Below are 26128 nucleotides of genomic sequence, written 5' to 3'. Positions count from 1 at the left end.
GTACAACAATGTGAATGTACTTAACATTAATGAACTGCACACTTAAAAATGGTGAAGATGGCAAATGTTAAGTTATGTGTTGTGAATTGTGTATTTTATCACAATTTAAACAAAGAGACAGAACAAAAAGGATGAGAAACATTAACTAGCCCAGTCTTATGGTTCAAGGAAGAGCTAGCCTCAAATCATGCAAGAAAGTGAGCTCCCTTTCCTCTGGAAGGCTCGAAGAAAGGTTGCTGGTGGTAACATATTCCATCGTTTCAGAAGCCTCCAAGCCTGCCATGGCACTTGAACTCAGTCTGGGAGGGTACTGAGTCCCACGCATGAAACGAAATTCAGTGCGGCTAATAAAAGGTGCTGCAGAGCAAGGTGGGGAAGAAGTTCCTAGGGCAGGGGTTGCAAGCCTGGCTAGGTAGATGAGATCATGAAGTCCTAGGGTGCTAGGACTTAGTTTGATTTCATTATCTTAGCACTAGGGGTTTGAGGGTAGACTGGCCCAAACTGGGCCTTGGAGATCTGCCCACATCAGTCCCGATCTCAAAGGCAGTGAGGCTAGCCCGTGGTTCCTATTTAGAGTAACCCAAACCCTCAAGAGGTGCCCCCTCCTGATTTGATCATCCTGGAATCAGGACAGTTATTCTGGGGCATCTACTTCTGTCTCGGGCACTTCATTCTCATCCCTGTTTCTCCTGTGATTGAAAGAAAAAGGCAGAGGACAGTTTACTCACCCGGAGGGCTTGCCTCGCTTTCACTGGCAGCCTGCGGAGCTGAGGTTGTCCTTTCGCCAGGTGATTGCAGGTCATCGCCAGAGGGGGGACACTTGGCATCTTCCTCCAGGGTGATGATGGGGCTGAGAGGCAGCCTTGGTTCTGCCATGTAGGCCTCCACGTGAGCTGCGGGTGAGGTGAGAGGCAGGTACAGCACGCTGGGCTTTTTTGGTACAGGAGGTGGAATCTTGCCTTTCTTTTTCTCAGCTTCTTCCTGGCTCTGGAGGCTAATTCTTTCAGGCAGGGCTCTCGTCTTGGGGCCCTCATCCTCCATACTTCCTTGGAGAGGTTGCTGTGTTCCTGAGAAGAAAGCACCAGAGGAACTGCCAAAAGATGTGAAAACAACAGATGAGGGTGTGGTTGACCCCCCTGGGCTCCTGCCATCTGGGAGGCTGGAGGACTTTGGTTTCCGCACCACCGTGTAGCTGTCTTGAGGGAGTGGCCTCACGTGTTGAATTGAGCTCTTGGGGGTCATAACCAAGGTAGGCGAAGTTAGTGGGTACTCCTCAGGGACAGATGGTGGCTTGTGGACCAAGCTTGGAGGCCTTCTGGCAAGCGGAGGCTTCTCAGCTATGGGAGGTTTCACCTTTCTCTCTGGCAAGGTGAAGACTTCTTCTGCTCTGGGTTCCTCAGCATACTCAGGGCTCTCAATGTCATCTTCTGGCTCAGACTTGCTGACTGACCTCAGGCGAACAGAACGTAGGTCAGACTGAGTAACCATGGGCATGATTGGCTGGTTGGGACTAGTTTTCTGGGCCAACTTGGCCCCAAAATTTGTATCTGAGTGATGCCGGCTCACCTTGGTTTTGCTTCGGATGGAGATACTCATCCCAGACAGGTCCAGGTTGGTCGAAGGGGTCAATGGTAAGTCAAACGATAGCCGTGACTTGGGAATTTTCTCCATTGGTGATGTCGGGGGTAATGATGACTTTCTCTCAGGTACCACTGGCCGTACCCGGACACTGCTGCTTGGTGGGGGTAAGTGGCCAAGGGTCGAGGACATGGAGACAGTGGGTGTTGGTGTCTCTGACTGGCTGGAATATCCACTGGAGGGTGACATCAGTCCAGTGGGCCTTCCTGGGGAAGATACCTCCCTGGGCTCCACCTCGATGGAGAGCTGGGAAGGTGTAGTGGCTCTGGAGGTGGAAGGGGAGGCAAGAGACTCTGAACTGCCCTGAACTTGGGTGCACTCAATGACTGTGGTGCCGGTGGCAGTGCTGGAGCTGGACAAGGATTGGTAGGTGTCACCAGATTTCCAGTCAGTAAGATACCAGTGGTGGGAGAATTGTGTACCTTCTGGATCTTTGAGGGCTGGCACAGCTGGGTGACCCTGAGCATCTGGATGGGACAAATGATGTCCTTGGTGTTCCAAGGAGAGGCAAAGGCTCCTGGGCCTCTGGTCCTTGGGTAGTGCTGACCCACCTTCTGGCAAGAGGACCGGCTCATCTTTGACCAGTGAGACGCTGCGGGTTGGTGGGGAGGGCTTCTTTTTGGCCTTCTTGAGTGAGATACTCTTGGACCTCTGTCTTCTGTGCTGGGCCTCCTGTTCGGCACTAAGGGAGGCAATGTTGTCAGCACTGTTACTCCCCTCAGAACTTGTACTGGCATAAGGCAGGGCACAGGCTTCACTGGCCTTCTGCTCCTCATCATAATTCACATCTGTGGTGCCTGAATCTGTGGGCACGGACAGTGACCGCTCCCGGAACCTGCTGGCCCCACCTGGGCCTGTCTCCAGCCGTGAAGTACCACCAGTTAGAAGGCCAGTCTTGGCGGGTCTTTCCAGTACTTGCATTCGTTGGGTAGAGTGTTCAGAGTAGCCAGCCAGCCCACTGCATCCTGCTGGGCTATCACGAGCGACAAAGAGGGGAGCAGCCTCCTTAGGAACCACAGCGGGGAATGTGTTCAGAGAGACCCAAGAATTCCCAGAGGAAGGATATTTTCTATTTTCACTGACTTGATTGCTCTGGCTGTTGGCACTTGGAGTCATGTAAGTAAAAGCATCTCCTTTCCAGGAAGTGGAGAATGTTGATTCTGTTGGTCCATTGCAAGAACTGGGGATGCTGTACACCACTCCCATGCTCTCCATGCCAGGAGGGTTGGGGCCACCGTGTGCCTGCTGAGGCTCTTCCAGATCACTAGAAGGCTCTCTCAGTACTGGTGAGGTGAGATTTGGGAACTGAGCTTCCTGACCCACTGCAACTCTTCCATGAACACCTTCCGGCACTGAGTGACTGGGTCTGATGTCTGACGTGGCAGAACGGGCCACACTGCCTGCCGGGCTGCTGCTGTGACCTGGAGGAAGTAAACACAGAATGTTAGGGGTGCAATAAGGGACCCCCCCATCAGCTGTTTCGAGACAGGAGCACCAACTTTCTGCCAAGAAGCATCTGCCAACAGCTTGGTCAAAATTCCTTAGTTGTTCCTTTCCGCAGATGAGGATGCTGGGGCAGTTGGGTCCTTGCCCATCACCACACAGTGAGTCACAGGGCACCCTTGAATTGTCCAGATGGCTGCCAAAGACTTTCCAGCTTTGATTATTCCTTTTAGAGCTGAAGGGTCACATGGGACTCCCTTGGGTTTTTCCCATATTTTCACCCCAGGCTCATAAAACCATCACAGACCTCAGTGTCCATCAATCCTGAGAAGAGCAGAGGCTTCCGAACTAAGGACAGCTTTGTGCGACTTTCAGCTCCAGCAGTGAATCTGGAGTATGCCAGAGCTGGAAAGTTAAGAGTCTGGTTGCATTTTTAGCACCTGTCACTTTTTAGTTTTGTCACATAAGAGACTTATAGATGTGAAGGAATCCCCAAAGATTTTCTCGTATACACAAATCGTTATGATTGTTATATCATTATTATGATAATTATTATCGCTAATACCGCTATGATGATTTACAATAACAGCCACCATTTGTTGAACACTGACTATGTACCAGGCACATGATAGGCAAACTACAGACAGTATAACTCTGCTCCTTACAATGACTCTCCCGGGTCGGTATCACTACCCCCAATTTACGGCTGAAGAAGCTGAGGCTCAGACAGATCATGTGACTTGTCCAAGGCCTCATGGTTAGTGAGCAGAGAGGCCAGAACTCACGTCCCCTCCTCTCCGGTCTGTGCTCTTTGGGTTTGGATGGCATTCATCTAATGGTAGTGATGGTTCTGTTCAGATTGTGGTTTTTAAAGATGACTCCCCTTCCCCCTCACCCACCCTTTATCTATTTGCTTAAATTAGGCATTAGGCATATATGATTATATTACATTTTTTTGAAAATTCTTTTTTATCAAAATGTATTCATTATACATATTTATGGGGTACAGAGTGACATTTCAATACATGTATACCATGTTTGATGATCAAATCAGGGTAATTAGCATATTCATCATTGTAAATACATATATTACATTTATAATGGGAACCAATACTATACTGAATTTATTAGCTCGGGAGACCTGCTCTCTGTATTCAGTTGCCACCCCTGATAATCCTTAATTACCACACTGGCTTTTTCAGGACATCTGAAGTCCCTCCTTCCCGAATTATTCCTGTTCTCCATCACCACAATAGCACCTGGGCAGCAGGATTGGTGGGAGTGGGAGTGGGCAAGGGGAAGGGTCTGGGGGATCAGCTATGGTGGGGTCACCTTGGTCTCGCTTGGAAAAGTTAGAGAATCCAATAATGGTCCGCCTCCGCCTCAGGGTGGACTTGGGGTTCACGGCTGTCTCTGTGTTAAACAACGAGTGTCGCAAACTTGCATGCTTATCAAACTGCTGCCCTGTAGCCAAAATAAAGACACTTGGGTGCATCCTGGTTTCTGTTTAAAGTACAGTGGAAATTGGCCTGTGGTAGAGAGAAGGGGGTATGGCAGGAGCAATGAGCATGAATAGCGTCCAGGCAGGGAGCACGTCTTTCCCATCCCTCCCAATTTGGCCCTGGCACACATGCTGGGTTTCTCAGGCTGCACCCAGGTCACCTGGAAGTCTTAGGTGGACTGGGACAGTGGTTTTCAAACCTAGCTACATACTGAAATAAAGTGGGCAGTTTTTGAAACTTCAATACCTGGACCCTACCTCTGAACATTTAAATCTCTGGGAGTAGGGCCCAGGCAGAAGCATTTTCTAGAAGTCCTTAGGTTTATTCAGATGTACAGCCAGGGGCGAAAGCCGTCGGTGCAGAGTGATAGGCTGAGACTAGATGTTGCTTGACTGTGATCGTCTGTCAGAGAAAGCCTTTACACAGGCCAGGTGAGCCGGTACCTCCAAAAAGCTGCCTTGCCGCCCTCACCATCCAGGAAGCAGCCTGGTATTCTGTCTTCCAGCCACCTGGTCACATTTGACCAAAGTTACCCACTGCCTGGTGACTAAGCTCTGGTTCTCTTATAGCACTGGAAGTCTTTGGCTCCTGGGAAACTGCTGGGGCAGAGTAGGGTGAGGCAGTGCTGTGGGCGAGGCATGTGGCTCCCCTCCCTGTCTCTCATTCAGCAGCTAGCTCAGCAGCCTCTCCGCTCCCAGCCGCACGCCTACACACACCCCAGCAAGTGGCTCCGTGGGCAGAACTCAGGGACAGCCTTGCTGAGAGTCAGACAGACATTTAGAAACAGAGTGCCCAGAATCACATTATGAGTCTCTCCTCATCATCTTATTCTTCTGGGTACATTTCCCTAGGCTGGGCTCGATTTCCTGCCTCTCATTTCCCGAGATGATGCCAGCGGCAGTGGATGACCCCATATCCAGGGAGCATCGCCACACGTGGCCAGAGCTGTTCTCATTGTCTTCATCACCTTTTTCCAGCATAGAAGGGGCTGGTGCTGGCTTCTGGGATCCCTCTCTTTGAGCTCATCCAGTCATCGGCCCTACCTCCTTCTGAAATGACCGGCCCTCCCTTCTTCCCCTCGCAGCCGATGGGGTGGAGCATGAATTAATAACGGGCATGGGATAGTGCGCCACATGCCCCCAGAGCCACAGCCAGCTGGCCTACACACATCACTTTCTTACTCCCAAGGTCCTACTGAGTCTCCTTTAGGTCTTTTTTGCCTTAGTACCTTTCTACTTCTTCCCTTCTTGAAAAGCTTACCGAAAAAGTTGAGGAGGCCCACCTCACTGGAGGACCTAGTGTCTAGTAAAAGTGCCACAAGGCCCTTGGTCTGTGCCCAGGTGTGACTCTTCCCCTTTTACCACTAGCTCTCTGAGCTCCACTGTCCCCCTCCAACTCCTGTCTCTGTACTCCAAACCCAGCTTTGGGCACAAGAAGTTTTTTCCCCAAACCAAACAGAATTCACAAACTTTAAGTTTCCACACATACTCCAAAGAGCACACAAGTCCATAAAGTTTTGAGGCTTTCTGTCAAGAAAATTTTGTTTGTTATCAAATGGTCTCAGTTAGGGTGGCAGTGCAAGTAGGGAGTGAAGAAAGAGCAGCCAGAGCCCCCTCTTCTGCATGCCTCATTCCCTGGCGAGAGCCATGACTGTGACAGTGCAGGGTGAGCCAGTAGCAAAGAAAGTCTCACCCCCACCCCCAGCACCCAGTGCATTCGGAGAGGATGGTCTGTAGTGGCATGGAGGGAAGCAAACAGAGGTGGCGCTAAGTGACTCTACCAGAGATGTTGATGGGCACAATGTCAGATTGTGTGGAGCAAGGCTGAGGCCACCGCTTCTCCTCTAGGATGGGCAGAGGGAAGGGGCTATTCCAGGCAGTTTGCTTGCCGGCTGTGGTAGACAGGCTCAGGGAGGCCTCAGGGGCCCTCACACCCTGGGTGGTGGTCTCATCTTCACTCAGCTGTCGTTTTGTAGGCTGTTGGGAAAGAAGGTGATGGAAAGGGTGTGCTCCCGACTGGCGATGAGCCAGTGCCCACAGGATGGCTGTTTAGGCAGGGCAGTTGGAGGCTTCATCTGGGAGGCAGGACAACGTGGACAGGCTGCCAGGCCAGGCACCTGCTGTGCAGGGCCCATCCCAGCAGGGCCTCAGGGTAGCTCTGCTGGGGAGCAGAGGCGAGCGGCAGCTTCCAGTGGGCAATGTAAGCAGCTTGAGGTCTCCTGTAAGTGGGTGCACACCTGCTCTCCCATATGGGGGAAGAGGCAACTCACCATCAGTACAAACTCCAGACGCTTGGCAGAGTGGGGCCTTGGGCTGGGGCTGGGCTGAGGGGCCTCCTCAGAAGAGCGGAAGGTCTGCCCCAGAAGTCTGGCTTCCGAGTACTGTTCCTCATATTCTTCTGAAAAATAGCATAGTGGAGACACACTCTAGGGGCCACAGCCAAGCACTGGGCTGGGGAAGGACCATGAGCCAGGGCCCCTGCTCTAGCTGCCAGGCCTGACTTGCAGTTTCTTTAGGCCATTTCCCAGTGTCTGAGCCACTGGATTCAGAAATGGAAGTGTCTGCTTCCTAGGACCATGTGGGCCAAGGAGAAAAGAAAGCCAATCAATTCAAGCTGTGCTGGTTTGGGGACCAAGCCCTTATCCAATGGCCCCCACCTTAAGTGCTCAACTTAGAGAAGAGGCTCAGGATGCAGCTGACGTTTGCTACTTAATACTGCAAGATCCTCTCTTTGAAGCCCTGTAGCTCTTCAGGTTTTCTGCAACCCTATCAAGGAAACGACCTGTGTGAAGCAAGAGATTCGCACTGGGAAGTCCAGTCTGGAGTTCTCTCTTGGATATCCAGAACTCTTGAACCTTTGTGGACCTGGTTCCCTGCACCTTAGTCCCACTGTGGGTGAGGTCAGGTCTAGGTGGGCTAAGGTGAAGGCGAGGGAAAGAGCAGGTAGCAGCATAGAAGAGGGAGACGGTTTAGGGGCATCATCAGGGAATAAGGAGGATGCATAAGATTTGAATAGGTTTGTGGAAGTGATGAATTCGACGAATAAATGAAGAAAGTGAGAGTAATGAACACATTCATGGCTCTATGTACATTTGAACAAAGACTCTTAGAATCACAGAAACTGGGGGCTGCTCTTGGGGTTCTCTGGCCCAACACCCGCTTCTGTGCTCAGACTCCCCCCTCAGCAGCCCTTCCAGATGCTTCTTCAGCTTCAGTGCACACACTTGCACAGAAGGACAGCTCCCTCCCTCCCAAGGCAGCTCATTCCTTCCACGGTCAGTTGGGGTATCAGGTGCATCAGAAAAGTTCTTCCTTATTTGAGGGTGAAATCTGCTCCCCTCTGGGTTTCCACCCACTCCTCCTAATTCTGCCTGTGGTAGCGACACAGAACACACCGACTCTTTTTCATTCCCTGCATGGCAGCTCCTCTGCTGTGAACACAAGGCTCATGGTGTTCCTTGGCATCTTGCTTTCTCTAAGGTCACCACTGCCCTGGCAGGGAGGTGGGGCGTATGGCTGTAGTACAGTTGGTGGCTCATCTGCAGTTTTCTATTCTCCATTGAAGTTAACCTTCTTTGGTATAAACGAGAGCTGACGGACCTCTTTTCACATTTAACATCCACTGAGCACCTCTTGGGGGACCCAGGCCTGTGCCAGGTACTTCTGGAAACCCAAGGGTAGTAAGAGATGTGAGTCTTCACATAGAGAAGGTCAGTCTGGTTAGGAGGACAAGATGGGTGAACTCTGGGTGCTGGATTACTTTGGTTGAGGCAGTAGCTACCCAGGAGGCATGAGGACACGGTTATTGCAAGCGCGGAGTGAGTGAAGCCCAGAGCGGGAGATCCTGCAGACATGCCTTTGTCTTCCCGTGCCAGGATTCCAAAGGCAGGGGCATGTGGCAAGAGAGGGGCTGGAGGCAATGAGGGCCTACATTGTGGGAGTCTCCCACCCAGCTCTTTGTGAATGGCTTGACCCGTTGCCCTGCCTCAGCCTCTGTCCTTTCCCCCCCCCCCCCCCCGTAAACTACTGAATTAAAAAATGGGGGGTGTGGAGAGGGAACATCCCTGGAAATAAAGTCTTTTAGAATCATTAGCCTGGAAGCTGAAAGATGGAAAATGTGTGCTTTGTTTTGCCACAGGTGTTAAGCTATTCTCTCTTTTCTCTTGCTGGCCCCCGTCCTCTCTCTTCTTGGCCTCCCTCCTGCTGCGGCGCATCTCGCTTCTGGCTCTGGCCGCAGCCCCCCTCCCTCTCAGTACCTTGCAACAGGCTCTGGAGATTGAGCTGCGCCTCGCGAAGCAGCTCCTCTACACTCGGGGGCCTGCCCGAGGAGAGGAACACGTTCACTGGCTGTCGCCATGACGACCTCGAGTGGGCGGTCGCTGTCGCATTTTCCCGACCCGAGTTAGCTGCAGCTAGGGAAGGAGAGAGTCAGTGAGCGGCGCAGCCGACGCGGGAGCGGGGCGCCGCGGCCAGTGGGCGCCCGCGGTTCTGAAGACCCGCCCCTGCCGGGGTGTGGAGACATGCTAGGCGGCGCTTAAAAGGCGGGGAACCGCCTCCCGCAAGATTCTTCCTCGACAGATCCTGCCGCGGTTCGCTCTCTCCCGACCCATCCGCCAGCCGCCCGCGCCGCCTCGTCGCTCGCGTCCTCCGCCTGGCGCCTGCGGCCCCGCGCCGCCGCCCGCCCTCTCCAGCCTGCGACGAGGTAACGTGCCCCCGGCCCTCCGCCCCGAGCGCCCGCTCTCCGTGCTCGCCCCGGTGGGTGTGGCCCGGCCGCCGCATTTCGGCTCCTTCCGCGGCCCCCAGCTCCCCGCCTCCCGCCCGGAGGCCCGGGGCCCCTGAGCTAGTCAAGATGTCTGAGGCGGCAGGAAATCTCAATAGCCTCCGCATGGCCAATGTAGCCCTGCGAGAAGAATTAAATGCCCTTCGCGGAGAGAATGCCAATTTGGGCCTTCAGCTCGGAAGAGCCCTGGCCGAGGTGAATTCCTTGCGGGGCAATGTCTCGAGCTACGTCCGTTGGCCGGTGCCCGTAGTGCCCGTCCCTGTCCCTGCCGAGGAGAACTTTGAGTTCCCGCTCAGTGAGATCGACGCCGTTCCCGAGGGAGAGCTGCCCTTCTTGTGCTGGCCTCCCCCACGCGCGGAGCCCGAGTACACCTCGGATGATCTTTTAATTAGCGTGATCCAGGATTGCAGCACCCCCGACGGGCCCACCGACCCTCCTCTGCTGCGGGTCCCGCCCCCGCCGGCGCTGCCCCAGCCCGCAGCGAAGGAGCCGCCCCCGCAGTCCCCTCTGCCGCCGCTAGAGAAGCCTGAGATAGACCCCTTTTCAGGCGACCCAGTCTACCTGGCTGAATTCCTCATGCAGCTAGAGACTTTCATAGCCGACCACGAGGATCATTTCCCCGGGGGCGCTGAGCGGGTGGCCTTTCTGATCTCCTTTTTCACTGGGGAAGCCAAGGACTGGGCCATCTCAGTCACCCAGGTAGGAAGCCCCCTGCACGCCAATTTCCCGCGCTTCCTGGATGAAATCCGTAAGGAATTCTGTGGCCCCATCCCCCCTCGTATAGCTAAAAAGGCCATCCGCAGGCTCAAGCAGGGGCACTGTACCCTCAGCAGCTATGCCGATGCTTTTCAGTTTTTGGCCCAATTCTTGTCTTGGGATGACTGCCACCTCCAAAACCAGTTCCTCAAAGGCCTGTCGGAATTCTTCCGCAAGGAGCTCTTAGGGTCAACTGAAATGGCTGACCTGGATGAGCTGATTCTCGAATGTGTGGAGATAGAAAGAAAAGTGCGTGTCCCCAAGCCAGTCCCGCTTCCTGGGGTTCACAGTATCTTCCTCCCTTTTTCTCCGAATGCTAATGACGATGAAAGTGAAGATGAAGAGCACCGCAGCGACAATGAAGACAGAGAGGCACGAAAGCGCAGGCCTCACCCGAAGGACCAGCGGAGGTGCCCACCCTCTAGGCAGGAGGTTAGCCAGGAGGAGGAGGAGGAGATGAGGAAGAAGGAGGAAGAAATCAGAAAGGAGGAGGAGGTGGAGGTGATGAAACAGAAAGAGGAGGAAGAGATGAGGAAGAGGAATGAGGATGAAGTTGAGAATAAGGATGAGGAGGAAGATGAAGATGAGAATGGGGGCGGGGAACCCCAGCAGGAGCCAGAGCAGGAGCAGGAGACAGAGGAGACCTCTGCTGAGGTGGAGGAGGAGGCCCTGGATGAGACCCAAGAAGATAACCTAGAGGAGCTGATGGAGATGGAGGAGCCTGTGGCCCACGCTTCAGCCCAGACTTATGGCTCCCCAAGTGGCAACCATGCTGAAAACTTCCTGGGTGCATCCCCTCCCATAATACAGCCCAGCAGACGGAGGAACCAGAATCGACTCCCACTTCTGGAGGGCCTTCCAGGTACCAATTCACCATTCTACAGCTCTCCACCACTGATTCGCCGCGCAGGTCGTTTGGGGCAGCGCCAAACTCGAAGACGTCCCCCGGTGCTATTCCGCCTCACTCCGAGACAGGGGGGCCACCGAGCTGCTCGTGGCCGAATTCGCGTGTGAGTGCTGAGGTGAGATGGCCACCCGAAACACACCCTTCTACTGCATCCCCCACCCCTGCTATTGCTGCCACACCTGCCCCAGCTGCTGACCAGGACTTCAAGGAGTTCCAGACCTGCAGGACTTGAAGAAGACCTGCAGAACTCCAGACCATCTTGCAGCCGTGACCAGAGAGTGACATGTGCCCAACCAAGGCCACCTGGGAAAGGAGGGATAAGCAACAGCTGTCCTTTTGGCATGTACTCTACTCAGTCCTGCCACAAGCTGGAGAGCAAGTTTCTGGGCCTGTTGCCATAACTGAACTGGTCACCCTCTTGTATTTCCCTCTAGTTGTTCCTAACCCTCACCTCTCCTGCATTCATTCACCGTGTTCTACGGTTTTATCCTCTGACTGACTCACCAGGACTTCACCCAGTGCCTCACTGATCTTCCCCAAGGACTGAAAAGACAAGCTACACTGAACTCCTAAAGCCACTGAGGCCAGTTACTAGACATAACCAACGGCAAGCATGATGTTATCAAGAAATGTACCTAGAAGCCTACACTTGTTTCATGCCACACCTCCAGGAGAAGGGACTGGAAGAGGACCCTGCATCTAGCCCAGTAATAGTGTGTAAAGCCACATGTCAAATGGACAACTTGACTGCAAGCCGGTCCCACTTCTGGCACTCGAGTTTACCTTCCCACAGGCTCCTGTATCAGGGCTCCTGGACTGGCGGCCTGCGACATCTGGGGCCCTCTCCTCTTACTACTCTGCCCTCCTGGGCATCCCCAGTGGACAGAGCCCAACATTGCAGGCTCTACCTCTTTCCTTGATGTTGCCTAAGGGTAGGCAGTTGGGAGGTGAGGGAGGAGGGGGAGGAAAAAGCAGCAGCAACAATTCAGTTTTACAATGTAAGGAGTGGCTCTTTCTTTAGGGATGGTGATCTCCTCCTCCTGCCAGGCCTTGGACTGCTGCAGCCCCCAGCCAAAGGTCTTGGCAGGAGACTTTCTATCCTTGGGGTTGCAGAGGAAGCCTAACTAGCCTTTCATTCTGGGACAGCAAGGAGAGAGGGCCCACGGCCTACTCTTTGACTCTCTTCAACTTCAAAGATTCCTTAGTTCTGAGAGAAGAGGAGAGGAAGGCTGGCTGTACAGAGACTGCAGCCTCACAGCCAGGACGCCTTCTTTGTGTCTCTCACATGGGGGTCAGCCCCTGGGCTGCTGCTGGGCTTTGGTTAGACAGTGAGGCTTAAGACGGTGGTGACTGCCTCCTAGGAACTCCTGGGACTTCTGGGTACAAACCCTGGTGCACTTATAAAGAGACCTGCACTTGCCTTGGGTCCAGAAAATATTGCTTCTGCTGTGAAAAATACACGTTTACTATGTCAGCCCCGGCCATGAAATGCCAGGCAAATCCACAGCTGGCCTGAACTGCCCCGGACACTGAACTTTCTGTGCAGTGCCTGGCAGCTGAGCAAGTGCAGCCAAAGTGGCTGTGCCAGAGGGAAGAAAACATAGTAAGCTAAGCCTCTGTTCCTCATCGGAGTCCGACAGATAACCTCAGCCCAGCCTTAGGATTCTGGCCCTGCAAGCAAGAGGAAGGAGCTGGTGGAAGAGGAGTCACAGAGAAACCCAGTCCTCCAACTGGTTTCTGGTGAGGTCTCTCTTCATCAGTGGGAGGTAAGATACCCTTTTGTTTATCACTTTTGTCTCTCAGCCTGGGGATCAATGGAGCTGGGTTCCTAAAATCTGTTGCTAACCTTTAAAAAATCTGTTGCTACCCCCTTTCCAAAGAGAAAAGTAATATACAATCATAGAAAATTTGGAAAATAGAGAAAACTATAAAGACAACTCCCCCCAAACATTCAGAGTCCCACCACACAGACGCAAGCACTATTAACACTTTGCTACCTTTCTAGTGTATTCTTGCTGTGTCTTTTTAAAGCTGAGATCATCCTGCTAGCTGTTGATCAGCAGGATTTAAAATGGCTGCCACCTATGCAGTCATGCATACTGAATAATTTATTTAAGCATTCTCCTCATTTGTTGGACATTTCAATTGTCTGGCTGTCCGCATCGCATCCCCACCAGGGCAGGAGTAAACAACCTTATAAAGAAAATTTTGTCTGTTTTTCAGCTTATTTTCTCAGGAGAGAGTTCTAGAAGGGGAACTGCTATTCTTCGAGTCTGTGGACCCTGTTTGCTGATGATCAACATGCTGACCCTGCTACCCACGTCCCTGTGAAGAAGTGCAAAGGACAGGTGCCTTGCAACCCCACGTCCAGGGACCGCTCAGCACAGGCCCTGCCTGTTCCCCTGGTGCTTCTCACCCTGCACCCTTGTAGCCTCAGCCAGGGAAAGAGCAGAGGAGCAGTGAGCTGGTTTCCAGCCCTCTGGGGGGAGGGGGGCTTGGGCTTCCCTTTGGCCCTCTTTCCCAGATCTTCACTATTAGTTGTGATGTAACAGCCACAAGAGCTGTAAGAGGAACTATGGGCTTTGGGCGCTTTCTTGGGTTGAAAGAGGGGTGGGGGTGGGAAATGCATGCAGGGGTAGGAAGGCAGCCCAAGGATTCCCAGCAGCTCAGGAAGGAGGAAACCCGTTCAAAATCAGTGTGTTACTGTGACTGTGTTATTGCTGCATTACTGTGTTGTAAAGGTAAGAAATTGCTCTGTATGCTAAAGCTTTCTCTCCTCAATAAAAGTATCAAGGGTGTGTAAAGATTGTGTCTCTCTGTGTTACTGAGCAAGCACAGATGGGTTCTCAGTAGGCATCAGGTACTTCCTAGGCACCCTGCCTGAATCAACCCTACCTAGCCTGAAGTCTTGAAATCCTCAGATGAGGAAACCAAGGCCCAGCGAGGCTCAAGGGTCCTGCCTACAGTCCTGCATGTTTGTGGATGGCAGAAAATGTTGGGAGGGAAGTGGAAGCAATGGGCTTGAAGAATAGCATTAGTTCTCTCTTTACTGGTATATAGAGGATGGGTGGCCCAGCCCCACCTACCATCACACACACACAGGACTTTTGAGTGAAGGGAGGGAGGGAGGCCAGGCGGGGTGGGTAGCGAGGGTCCTTCCACTTCTTGGCACTAGGTGGTGCTGTGGGACGCCATGAGCTAGCTGGTGAAGAATTTGAAACAAATCCCCAGAGCAGTCCAGCCAGAGGCCCTCCCAGCAACATCTCACTGCTCCTCACAGATGGTGGGATCAGAAGAAACAGAATCCCAATCTGGGACTTTCCTAAGTTTCCCAGCAACGAATGGGACATTTCCCCCATGGGGAAGTGGGTGGGAAGGCTCATGGAGGGCTTGGCCAGGCACTTCATGTCTGTTACCTTACTTACGACCCTGGGGGGCAGGCACCATTCTTACCCGCATCTTAAAGAGGAGGACACTAAGGCTTGGAGGGGAGAAGTCACTGGCTCAAGGTCGACAGCTAGGCAGTGGCTCCTTCTTAGCCCTATGGTTACCCATCAGTCAGCTCTGGGAACACCTAGCCCCTCTCTGCCCCAACTCCACTGGCCCTGCTGTCTTACAGGCCAGGCTGGTCTCCTGGTTCTGCCTTGCCCTGTTTCCCTCCCCCAGCTTACAGGATTCCAGTGAAGAAAAAAACCCTGGGTTCAGAGGCACATTTGCTTTACCCCTTTAAGAGGAAGGGACCGAGGGAGAGAGGAAGAAAAGAGGGAAGGGAGGGAGGAAACCAGCATGTTTCTGCCCATGTGCCAGGCATTTTCACCAACATCATCTCATTTCATTGCCACACAATTCAATGAGGCAGGTAATGGTGTCTCCTTTCGGAGCTGAGGGATCTAACTCTCAGAGATACTGGGTTTCTTGGGGGACTCAAGGTCTCTGTGACTCCCAGACCTATACTCTCTCAGCTCTAATGCACTATGCTGTCTCCCAGGAAACCACGCCCCCCCACAACCTCAAGCCTCATGCTGACTGGATTCTGGGTCTTTGCCAAAGCCACCAACTATGCATCATGTGCACTATCTCCAGAGACTCTGGGGAACAAGCCAGGTGGCCGTTCTGCCCTGCAGGAAAGGGCATGCGGAGGAAGGCAGGCTGGCAGCAGTGCTGACTGCCCCTTCCGGGGAGGGTCAGGGCCATGGGGCCGTGGGCACCATTGGTGAGCACTGGGGCTCCCTGTTACATTTCAGAGGGTCAGACAAGGTCTCCAGCATCCCTGGGGTTTCTCATGATGTTGCAGGTAGAAATGCATGAGCCCAGACTGTGTAACGGCCAATCAGAGCAGGTAGGGGAAAGTAAGAAAAATAGGGCCAGCTTTGCTCTAGCCCTGTCCCTGGAGGTGCTGTGGGGATAGGGAAAAGAGCCCTGGATTCCAGTCCAACCCTGCCACAGACTTGATTTGGGATCTTGCATGAGTCCCATCCCCTCTTGGGCCACAGCTTCTTTATCTGTCTCATCACCGTTGAGTTCTTGGGGCCCAGCACATGGCTCGGTGCATAGTAGGATCTCAACACTAGTTTGGTACATAAATGAAGTGAGTAAACAAAGGGGCTGCTGGATGGAGGTCTAGAGGCAACCTGTTAAGGGCATCTGCAGGTGGCATGAGACTTGGAGGACTAGAGGATCCCCTCCAAAATGGAATCAGGAGCCAAAAATATCACCCTAACCCGGAAGGCTGCACTGAAATGAACTTTACTAGGTGTACATGTGAGATCTTGCAGTCGGGTTCAGAAAAGCAACTGCAGAAGCCTGAGTCAGGGAGATGTGGCTTAGAAGAAGCTGGTGAGAAAGTAAATCTGCAAATGTTAGTAGCTGGGGGCTCGGTAGGAATCAGCGGACTGACATGGCATGTAGGATCCTGAGACACACGGGCCCTCCCTAGGGTCCTGGCTGCCCAGCAGAAGGGGACCATGTTGCACCTCACAGAAGCCCTTTTGTATGCCAGAAGTAAGGAAACACCAGAATAAAAGAAAGGAAGGAGGAGGAAAGGGTGGCGGTCAGTAGAAGGGTGAGAAGAATGGTGAGGTTCCTAAAAACCCTCTTCCCAAGTGATGGAGGGAGGCGGAGACAATCTTGCTGCCTGTGAAGTAGGCTCGACTGCTCCCCTCATTCATTCTGTGAGGGAACCAGTGCCTGAGAGTTCAGGCAAATGGCTCAAGGTCAACCACCCCATTTTCTGAGTTCGACTGGGAAACCCAGCAGTTTGACATCTAGAACCAGTGCTCTTAACCTCTGCCCTCCAGCCGCACCCACGCTGATGGAATCACAATCTCCAGGAATTTCTATTTCTGAAACGCTCCCTAGGAAATTCTAATGTCCAGCCCAGCTCAACCCAGTGCAGTGCAGGATAGAGCCCTGGGGACTAACTAGCCCAGGTGACATTTAATGGTCAGTTTGGTTCTGAGCCTTCCCACAGAGCTCCCTGCAGCAGAAACCAGTCCAGAGATCCAGCTCTAGCACAGAGTAAGTGATCAAGAAATGTATGTGCGATGATCCCCTAGCACGTACCATGGTCTGGTGTGAATTCGCCCCTCCTGGACACCTGCCTCAGTTGTTGACACCTTCCCGAGAGAGGCGTGCCACGGGGTGGGTGCAGAAGTCTGGCCCTGAGACACCAGGACCATCAGAGCCAAAGCCTGTACCCTCGACCGCCAGAACTGGCTCATGGAGGGAGGGGGGTCAGCTCCCCCAGGGGATAAGGACAGGCATTAACAAGTCGAGAGACTCCCCCCAAATGGGGGAGGGGTCCACCTCCGGCTAGCACTTCCTGCATCCTGCCCAGACTAGGGAAAGCTCAGCAGGCCACTTCTCTCCAGGGACTCCACAGACACAAAGCCCAGGGTTCTCGGTTGCCCTGGTAACAGCAGGACCTACTTGGAAGAAAACAGGCTCTTAAAAGGCTTAGGAGGGTGGATACTTACTTTGACAGAGAGCAGGCCCTAGCCTGCTCCCTGCATCCCCTCTCTCCTTCCTGCCTGCCACACATAGGGGTACAGCTGGGGCCCTCACCTCGGCAACTCTCTTAATGGGGGGTGGCGGTGCGTGTGCTGGAAATTTGGGCCCTGGCTTTTTATTGTGCTCCTGCTGTGGGCTGTTAATGTGAGAAAGGGGCTGGAATGGAAGGTGTTAGCTTGAGAATTCCTGGTGATGGCCCTCTGGCCCGAGGAAGCCTTGCCTTGTAGCACCCTACACCACCAAACTTGAGGAGGGCAAGTGCCCCAGCAATTCCGGCCTTTCTCACCACTTACCACATAGAGATGAGGCCTGTTGGGGTATGGGCATGCCAGAGAGAGTGTCCAAAAGTTCCAGACTCCCCCCCCCAACACACACCCACAGTTCAGCCCCTCCTCATCTCTCACCTGGACTACTGAAGTAGCCTCCCTGCTGGTCTGACCAGCCTCAAGTCTCTACCCCTTCTAATCAATCCACCTTCCACATTCCTGTGGGCAGGGTCCTTTGAACTCACAGATCTGGTCTGATTGCTTCTATACAAAACCCCTCAATAGCTCTCCTTCCTCATGGAAGATCTGTGGACTTGATTCTCTCATTTTTCATTATCTGGTCAAAAACCACCTATGCCGCCTCATCCGTCCTTCTTCCCTGCTCCATTCAGTCCAAATTCCAAACATCCTGAATTACTTCCTTCTTTTTTATACACCAGGCCCTTTCATGCCTCTGGGCCTTTGCACACCCCATTCTGTCTGCCTTAAAAATTCACAAACTCCTGGCCCCACTCCAAGTGGCAATCTTCTCAGCTCAAAGACCAGTTCCTCCACGAAACTGCCTCCAGTCTCCAGAGGCATGGACAGTACGGACGACACAGGGAGAAAAATCAGGAGCTTGCAGAACTGCTTGTTCCTTCCCAGCTGAGCACCCTGCTGATGGCGTCCATGTCTTTGGAGGCCATCACCTCCTCTCAGTGGTGTGGTGGAGAGTGACCTCCACTGGGCTTGAGTCACCCAGACCTGGTTTTGAACTCTGGTTCTGCCACTCCCTTGCTCTGTACCCTTCAGTTGGTCATTTCACTTCTCTAAGCCCCAGTTTCCTTCTTCTAAGAATGGAGATAATAATAGGATATATTAATGAGATCATTGATATGAACCAACAACAACAATAAAAATAGCTAATACTTGTTAGCACTTACTATGTGTTGGGCACTAAGTGCTTTACATTTATTAACCCATTGAATCATCACAACAACCCTGTAGGGAGGTAGATTAGGAAACTAGGCACAGAACGTTTAACCTGCCCAATGACATAGCATTAGCACAAAAGTGCTTTTGAACCCTCCAGTGAAACAGGCAAAGTCCTGTGGATCAAAAATGAGGCCCAAGGAGCAGGAGAGCTCCAAGATCCAGAGCAGGCCCTTAATCTTTTTTAGGTCATGGGCCCCTCTACAGTTTGGTGAAACCTCGGGACCCCTTCTCAGAGAAATGTTTTCACATGCATGAAATAAAATGCATGCAATTACAAAGGAAACCAATCATATTGAAATGGTCATAAAAATCTTTTAAAAATTTTGTGATCTAGTTACATTGCTACTCTAATAATGCATTAAGTCACAGGATTTAGTGGCAAATCTACTGATTAGAAATTTTGAAGTGGTGATGAGAACAAGTGATTTTTTTTGGAGATACTACAAGTGTAATGTGATATGAAAATATCTTTGATTTCTGTTGGTGATAAAGTCACAGATACTGCTAATACTATTGTAGTTTGTTGCCTACATTCCTAACTTGGGAAAATACTAAATTTCTGCTTGAGGTTAGTGGAGAAAAGATCCAATAATTTCCCCATATAGACCCCCTAAATTCTCTCCACACACCCGCTGGAGATCCGGGAAGCTCAAGTTAAGAAGCCCTGCCCTAGGGTGTCAGAGAAAAGACAATCATTGCTCTGTCAGCTACGAGGACAAGCTGGGAGCTGGCAGAAAGACAAGTGTGTGGTTTCTCTTTCAAGAACTGTTTACAAAAATCATGAATTCTGGCAGCTCTTTTTTCCTCTTGATCCTGAGTCGGCAGCCCAGGGTGGAGCCAAGGCTTTCACACTTGGTTTGAGTTTCAAGCTGACCACACACCCATCCCTAAGAGTCGATTTGTTACCACTTCCTTACTAGGGAAATGTTGGTGGGTTTTGCTCCACTTTGGAATTGGGACCTGCTTGCACACACAGATTTCCCATTAGTCTGGAAATAATCTTTAAGTGGACATGTTATTGGCTCTAAGACATTTTCTGAACTAATCAATTCTTCTACCCTAGCACCCCAGCCAGGCTTAGGGCTTGCAGAGAGAAGGGGAAAGATTACCAACTGGGCCAGGCATCCCACAACACCGGTCAGAATTGGCACTTGCCCAAACTCCCAAATGCTTTTTCCTGACTTCCTGACTTTACCATCTGTCACCTGAGTCCCTGCCAACCAGGACAGCACAGTCCTGGGTGCTGTGACCAAGGAGACATATGGTCAGAACAGCAGTAGGCCTCTGCCTTTCTAACTTGCCTCTGTTCCCATTCAAGACTTGACGCGAGCAGTGCTCATGAAGACTGGGCCCCAGGCCTACCCATGATGACTTGTTGGGGGTCCTGGTGGGCCAGGGCCTGCTGCCTTCTGCTCTTCCCCAGGCCCTCATATTCACTCAGAAATGAGCAACACTTGGCTGATGGTCATGTACTAAAAAGGCTGCAGTGAGAGGGTGGGACTGAGATAGCTTTATGCACCATAGCCACTGGCTAATAAACAGGCTGGTTTGGAGTGAATCTGCCTCAGTTACCTGATGGAACACAACAGTGTATATGCTTCAGGGGTTCAGGCTGAGAATTCTATATGCAGGAATGTGGAGAAGACTTATTTTCTTGACTATAAAAGACATACAAGCGGTCTTTAAAAGGCTCATGAAAAGATTTGCATTATCTTTTAATCCTATTTTTCCATGAACTTTTTGAAATACCTTTCTTTGTATATGTATGTTCTTAGGTTGGCCAAGGCTCCCAAATATAGGCAGAAGGAGGCTGAGGGCCAAATGGGAACTTGAAAGAAGCTTGGTTAACTAGATCGACCAAGAATAAAAGAGAGAAGACCCCGATTACTAAAATCAGAAGTGAAAGGGGAGACATTATAATCAACCTTACAGAAACAAAAAGGATTATAAAGGAATACTATAAACAATTGTATGAGAATAAATTAGACAACATAGATGAAATGCCTAAATTTCTGGAAAGACACAAACTATTGAAAATGACTCAAGAAGAAATAGAAACTCCAAATAAACCTACAACAAGAGATTGAATTAGTAATCAAAACTATCCACAAAGAAAAGACCAGACACAGATGGCTTCATTGGTGAATTTTACCAAACATTTAAAGAAGAATTAATGCCAATTCTTCACAAACTCTTTCAAAATAAAGAAGAGGAGGTAACACTTCTCAACTCATTCTATGAGGCCAGTATTACCCTGATACCAAAACTAACAAAAACATCACAAGAAAACTACAGACCAATATCTCCTGTACATATGGATGCAAAAAATCCTCCACAAAATATTAGCAAACTGAATCCAGCAACATATAAAAAGGATTGTACACCATGACCAAGTGGGATTTATCAGTCACGTAAGGTTGTTTTAACATCTGAACATCAATTAATGTAATACATCATATCAATAGAATTAACCAAAAACAACATGATCATCTCAACAGACACTGAAAAAGAACTGAATAAAATCCAACAACCTTTCACGATAAAAACACTCAACAAGCTAGGAATAGAAGGGAACTTCCTCAACCTGACAATGGGCATCTATGAAAAATCCACAACAACATCACATTTAATGGTGAAACACTGGATGCTTTCCTCCTAAGATCAGGAAAAAGACAAGGGTGTCCACTCTCACCACTTTCATTCAACATTGTACTAGAGGTTCCAGTCACAGCAATCAGACAAGAAAAATAAATAGAAGGCATAAAAGGCATTGTAAAGGAAGAAGTAAACTATATTTGCAGAGATGACATGGTCTCACACATAGAAATTTCTAAGGAACCCACTAAGAAACTATTAGAACTAATAAACATGTTGAACAAGGTTACAAACAACAAAATCAATATAAAAATTGTATTTCTATACACTTGCAATGAACAATCTGAAATGAAATCAAGAAAACAATTAGATTTACATTATCATCAGAAAAATAAAACATAGAGAAATAAATTTAACTAAAGCTCTGCAAAACTTGTAGTGAAACCTACACATCATGAAAAAAATTAAAGATGGAAACAAATGAAAAGACATCCCATGCTCATGGACTGAAACACTTAATATTGTTAAGATGGCAGTACTCCACAGATTCAACACAATCCCTATCAGAATCCCGATTTCTTTGTAGAAATTGACAAGCTGACCCTAAAATCCATATGGAAACTCAGGGGCCCAGAATAGGTAAAACGATCTTGAAAGAGAACAAAGTTGGAGAACTCACACTTCCCAATTTCAAAACTTTATACAAAGCTATAGTAATCAAAAAAGTGTGCTGCCAACATAAGGATGGACATACAGATGAATGGAACAGAACTGAGAGTCCAGAAATAAACCCATACATCTGTGTCCAACTGATTATTGACAAGGGTGTCAATTCCATTCAATGGGAAAAGAATAGTCTTTTCAACAGATGGTGCTGGGACAACCGGATATCCAAATGCAAAAGAAAGAAGATGGAATTAATTCTCACAAAAATACAAAATTAAACAAAATGGGTCAAAGACCTACACATAATAGCTAAAACTATAAAACTTAGAAGGAAACATAGGAGTAAATCTTTGAGACCTTGGATTAGGCAATGGTTTCTTGGATATAACACTAATAGCACAAGCAACAAAAGAAAAAGCAGACAAACTGAACTTCATCAAAATGAAGAACTTTTGTGTTACAAACAATCCATTGAGAAAGGGAAAAGACAGCCTACAGAATGTGAGAGAATATTTGCAAATCATATGTCTGATAAGAGACCTATGTCCAGAATATACAAACATCTCTTACAAACCAATAATAGAAAGACAACCCAAATTAAAAATTGGCAAAGGATCTGAATCTGAATAGGCATTTCTCCAAAGAAGATATACAAATGGCCAACAAGTACATGAAAAGATGCTAAACATCATTAGTCACTAGGAAAATGCAAATAAAAACCACAATGAGACACCACTTCACACCCACTAGGATGGCTATAATCAAAAAGTCAGACAAGTATTGGTGGGGATGTAGAGAAACTGGTACCCTTGTATATTGCTGGTGGGAACGTAAAATGGTGCAGCCACTTTGGAAAACAGTCTGGCAGTTCCTGAAAATGTTAGGCAGAGTTACCATATGACCCAGCACTTCTACTCCTAGGCATATATCCAAGAGAACTGAAAACGTATGTCCACTTAAAAACTTTCATGTGAATGTTCATAGCTGCATTATTCACCATAGCCAAAGAGTGGAAGCAATCCAAATGCTCATCAACTGGAGGAAGGAAGGAAGGAAGGAGGGAGGGAGGGAGGGAGGGAGGGAGGAAGGAAGGAAAGAAATGTGGTCTCTCCATACAATGGAATATTATCCAACCATAAAAAGAAATGGAGTACTGATACACGCTACAATATGGATGGACCTTGAAAACATTATGTTATGCGAAAAAAGCCATTCACAAAAGGCCACATAGTGAATGATTGCATTTTTATGACATGCTCAGAATAGGCAGATCCATAGAGACAGAAAGTAGATTAGTGGTTGCCTATGGCGGGGGAGGGACTTAGGGGGATATGGAGAGTGACTGATAATGGGTACAGAGACTGATAATGGACATCTAGTTGGAGCTCTCATCAAACAATTCAGACTTTTCCATAGCAACCAGCAAGATCTGACAGCTTCCAAGACCACCCTGGTGGTCAGTTGGACTCTTTCTCCCTTCCCCCACAGCTGTCCATACTGGAATCAGCCATCCTCTCTACTGTTATTAAGCTTACTCAAGTGGACCAGAGTCTTGCTCACGTCTCTTCCCTTCTAACTTTGAGCTTGGTTCTGCTCCCCTGTAACCTGATGAGCCCAGAACCGCTCTCCTGCCCCTGAGTGGGGTGGGGATCCACATATGGCAGTCCTATATCACAAGTCCTCTAGAATGGTCTTCAACTCTGCCCATTGCTTATCCACGATCCAATACGTTTTTCTTGCCCAACTGGATTTATTTAATATTTGGATCTCAAAGATATATGATATTTAACCACAATTCAAAAGTTTGTGATTAGAGAAAGCAATAACCCATAGTTTCACCCTGTCCATATGCATACATATTTTTACATAAGTACATACAATCACAGTAAAGATACAATTTTGTACCATATTTTTTTACTTATCAAATCACAGGAACTTTATGATCCAGTTAGAATCCCTGTTATGCCGAGGGAGCAGACAGAAGTCTCAGGCTCCATTATTTCCAACAATAACACGAAACAAATTATTAACATTGACATATATAGCCCTTACTATATCCCAGACATTGCTCTAGGCACTTTACAAATCTAATCTTCCCAGCAATCCTATGAAGCAGGTGCTATTATTTCCCTCATTTTACAGATGAGGAAACTGAGACACTGAGAGGTTAGATAGCTTGTCCAAGGTCATACAGCTAAATACCCAGGCAGCCTGGTACCAGAGTTTGTGCTCATAACCTTTCCAGGGGGTGTGAAACTTTAGTGAACATCAGAATCACCTGCGAGGGGGGGGGGGCTGTTAAAACAAGGGTTGTTGGGCCCCACACCCAGAGATTCGAATCAAGGCTGCCTGGTAGGGCCCAGGAACCTGCATTTCTGAAGCTGCTAGTGCAGCAAGGATCATATTTTGAGAACCATTGCCCTACACCACACTGCCCCCGACAGTAGCACACAGGTTAGAGATACCTGGAAACCAAACCAGTCCTTCTAGTGGTCAGGAAGGGGACAGTACTTGTCTCCTGCTTTCTCTTCTTCCCTCGCCCTTCCTCCTGCACTGGCAGGACATCCACTGAGCAGCTCCACATCACAAGGCCTCAGACACAATTAGCTAAGCGCGATCCCATCCATTAAAAGGACTGATAAATCAGTTCCTGGCTGTCAGGCTGCTCTGGCCACTGCTGAATTAATGGTTGCGCTGTCACTTGCCAGGCACCTGTAGCCAATTGATCTCACAGGTTAATAAGATTAACTAAAGATTAACTCAGCCAGACTGCATGCAACCTCACATGTCCCCCCAAACTTGCAGAGGTGCAGGCTTATCCTTGGTGAAAGGAAGGTCTGCCTCCTCCAAAGAGAGCAACTTTCTAGGATAGTAAGGCCCCTTCATGTTGCATCAACTAACTCACATTTGACTTTGTGATCTGCAGGATCAAGACCAGCTTGTCTGAAAGTTGATCAGTGGGCATGGGGAACAAACTGGTTCAGCATTAACGAGCAGGAACAGATTTGTCCATTTGACCATGAAACACATGGCTCGAAAGTTTGGGCAGCTGTGTTACCAGTGAAAGAGGGTGGGACCCGCAGCTGGACAGACGTGGCTTTGAGACTCTGCCTCATCACGACCTAGGTATGTCCTCTCGGAACCTAGGCTTCTTCACCGTAAAACAGGGCTGATAATGCTTCCACCCCGTCTGCATCTCACAGCCATTAGAGGATCACAGGAGACAAAGCCTGGAATGATGGTTTGGATCCTGGGAAGCACCTAAACTAGAGGCTGGCCCGTCAATGGCCCTCAAAGTCACTGTCCGAGGAGACAAATCAGGAATGAAGATCACAGCTCAGCGTGGCAGATGCCACCAGGCCTCTGAGCTCAAAAATGAGTTTTTCCTCTTCCAAAATCCCCCTAATATCTGCCTATGGCCTTGCCCTTCCTGGAGGTCACTTCCATATACTGGAGACTGTGAGATGCCACCCAGATTCCATCTCCGGGATAACCAACCCACTCTCTCAACTGAAAGCTCCTTTGGGGATTGCCTTGTCCAATTTCACACCTCCTTCCTGGGCAGCTCCCACACCTCAACTCAAGGCAAGTCTGAGGGGTGTCTCAGCTCCAGAGCTTCCCCCTCAGATTGACTGAGGCCTTTGTTGGGACTGCTGAGCAGTTGACGTTATCCCCTCGGCACGATCCTGTTTCCTTAGCCACTTTCCACAGCCCGGGAGCCCAAGAGACTCCCTAACAAAGTTCCTGCACACTAATCTCCGCCTTAGAACTGGCTTCCTGGGGCACCCGACCTCCCTTGGCAAGGAGGACACATTGCCACCCAGCTCCCGTGGGCTCCGCACAGGGCAGGAGCCTGGCTGCTCCCTTTTCTGCTCTCTTTGCCTGCTAAAGGCTTCTAGGCAATTCCTCTGTTTAAAACATTGTCAGCTTTAACTTCTTTTCTGTTATGTTTTACTTTTTTGTTCTTATTACAGAAGCAAAATATGTGTACCACAGTTAAAAATCAGAAAATACAAACAAACTGAAAGAGGAAAGAAAATAACACTCAAAATCCTACAACCAGAGACAGCTGCTCCTGATACCTGGGTATATCTTTCTGGAAAATTTCCTATGCCAAACAAAGATGGGATCATACTGTAAATACTGTTTTGTGGTTTGCTTAAATTCTATCTTGCCACCACAATAAATACTAGGCATTAGGCCTCATGGCTAGTTTAACATCAGCACAGTCAGGTTAAGCAACTTTCCCTCTTCTCCCCCTCCCCTTTCCCTTTTCTGCTCCGGGAACTGAGACTCCTCTCCTGGGAAGGGGTAAACATTACTGTTATCATCAAGGGAACGTCTTGTGGGCTGCGTCTAGCAGGCTTTGGGCTGGAATGCTCTGTACTGAGATAGTAGCTAATCAAGAGCCTATGACTTAACCTACTAGATGTCATCGGACCACAAGGGCTGTGTCACCTTGCATAACACTGATTTCGAAATTGCCCATTACTCTGTCTGAACCCTCCCTAAAAGTCTTATAAACCCCATGCTTTCCTTAGTTCTCGGGAACTGATCTGGTTCAGTCTCCCCTCCACATTAGTGGAATAAAC

At 49.7% G+C, this 26128-nt stretch overlaps 2 protein-coding genes across 2 annotated transcripts in view; one reads left to right on the top strand and one right to left on the bottom strand.

The window, feature by feature from the left end:
• The window catches only part of NHSL2 (NHS like 2), a 257048-nt gene that overhangs the window by 2046 nt on the left and 228874 nt on the right, over positions 1 to 26128 (bottom strand). The window contains exons 2-6 of the mRNA XM_063083669.1: positions 8839 to 8994; positions 6853 to 6980; positions 6364 to 6559; positions 4414 to 4545; positions 729 to 3059 (exon numbers count right to left, since the gene is read on the bottom strand). Coding sequence (XP_062939739.1) covers positions 729 to 3059; positions 4414 to 4545; positions 6364 to 6559; positions 6853 to 6980; positions 8839 to 8994 — 2943 coding nt within the window. The remainder of the gene's footprint in view (positions 1 to 728; positions 3060 to 4413; positions 4546 to 6363; positions 6560 to 6852; positions 6981 to 8838; positions 8995 to 26128) is intronic.
• On the top strand, positions 9432 to 12146 carry RTL5 (retrotransposon Gag like 5). The gene has a single exon (XM_063083670.1). It carries the CDS (start codon positions 9432 to 9434, stop codon positions 11130 to 11132), a length of 1701 nt encoding a protein of 566 aa, XP_062939740.1. The 3' UTR covers positions 11133 to 12146.

The sequence above is a fragment of the Cynocephalus volans genome, chromosome X (assembly GCF_027409185.1).
Source record: "Cynocephalus volans isolate mCynVol1 chromosome X, mCynVol1.pri, whole genome shotgun sequence".
Taxonomy (NCBI): Eukaryota; Metazoa; Chordata; class Mammalia; order Dermoptera; family Cynocephalidae; genus Cynocephalus; species Cynocephalus volans.
This window is presented reverse-complemented; position numbering and strand designations above follow the sequence as displayed.

Coding starts and splice junctions, on each gene's coding strand:
- RTL5 (XM_063083670.1), top strand. CDS start 9,432: ATGTCTGAGGCGGCAGGAAATCTCAATAGCCTCCGCATGGCCAATGTA.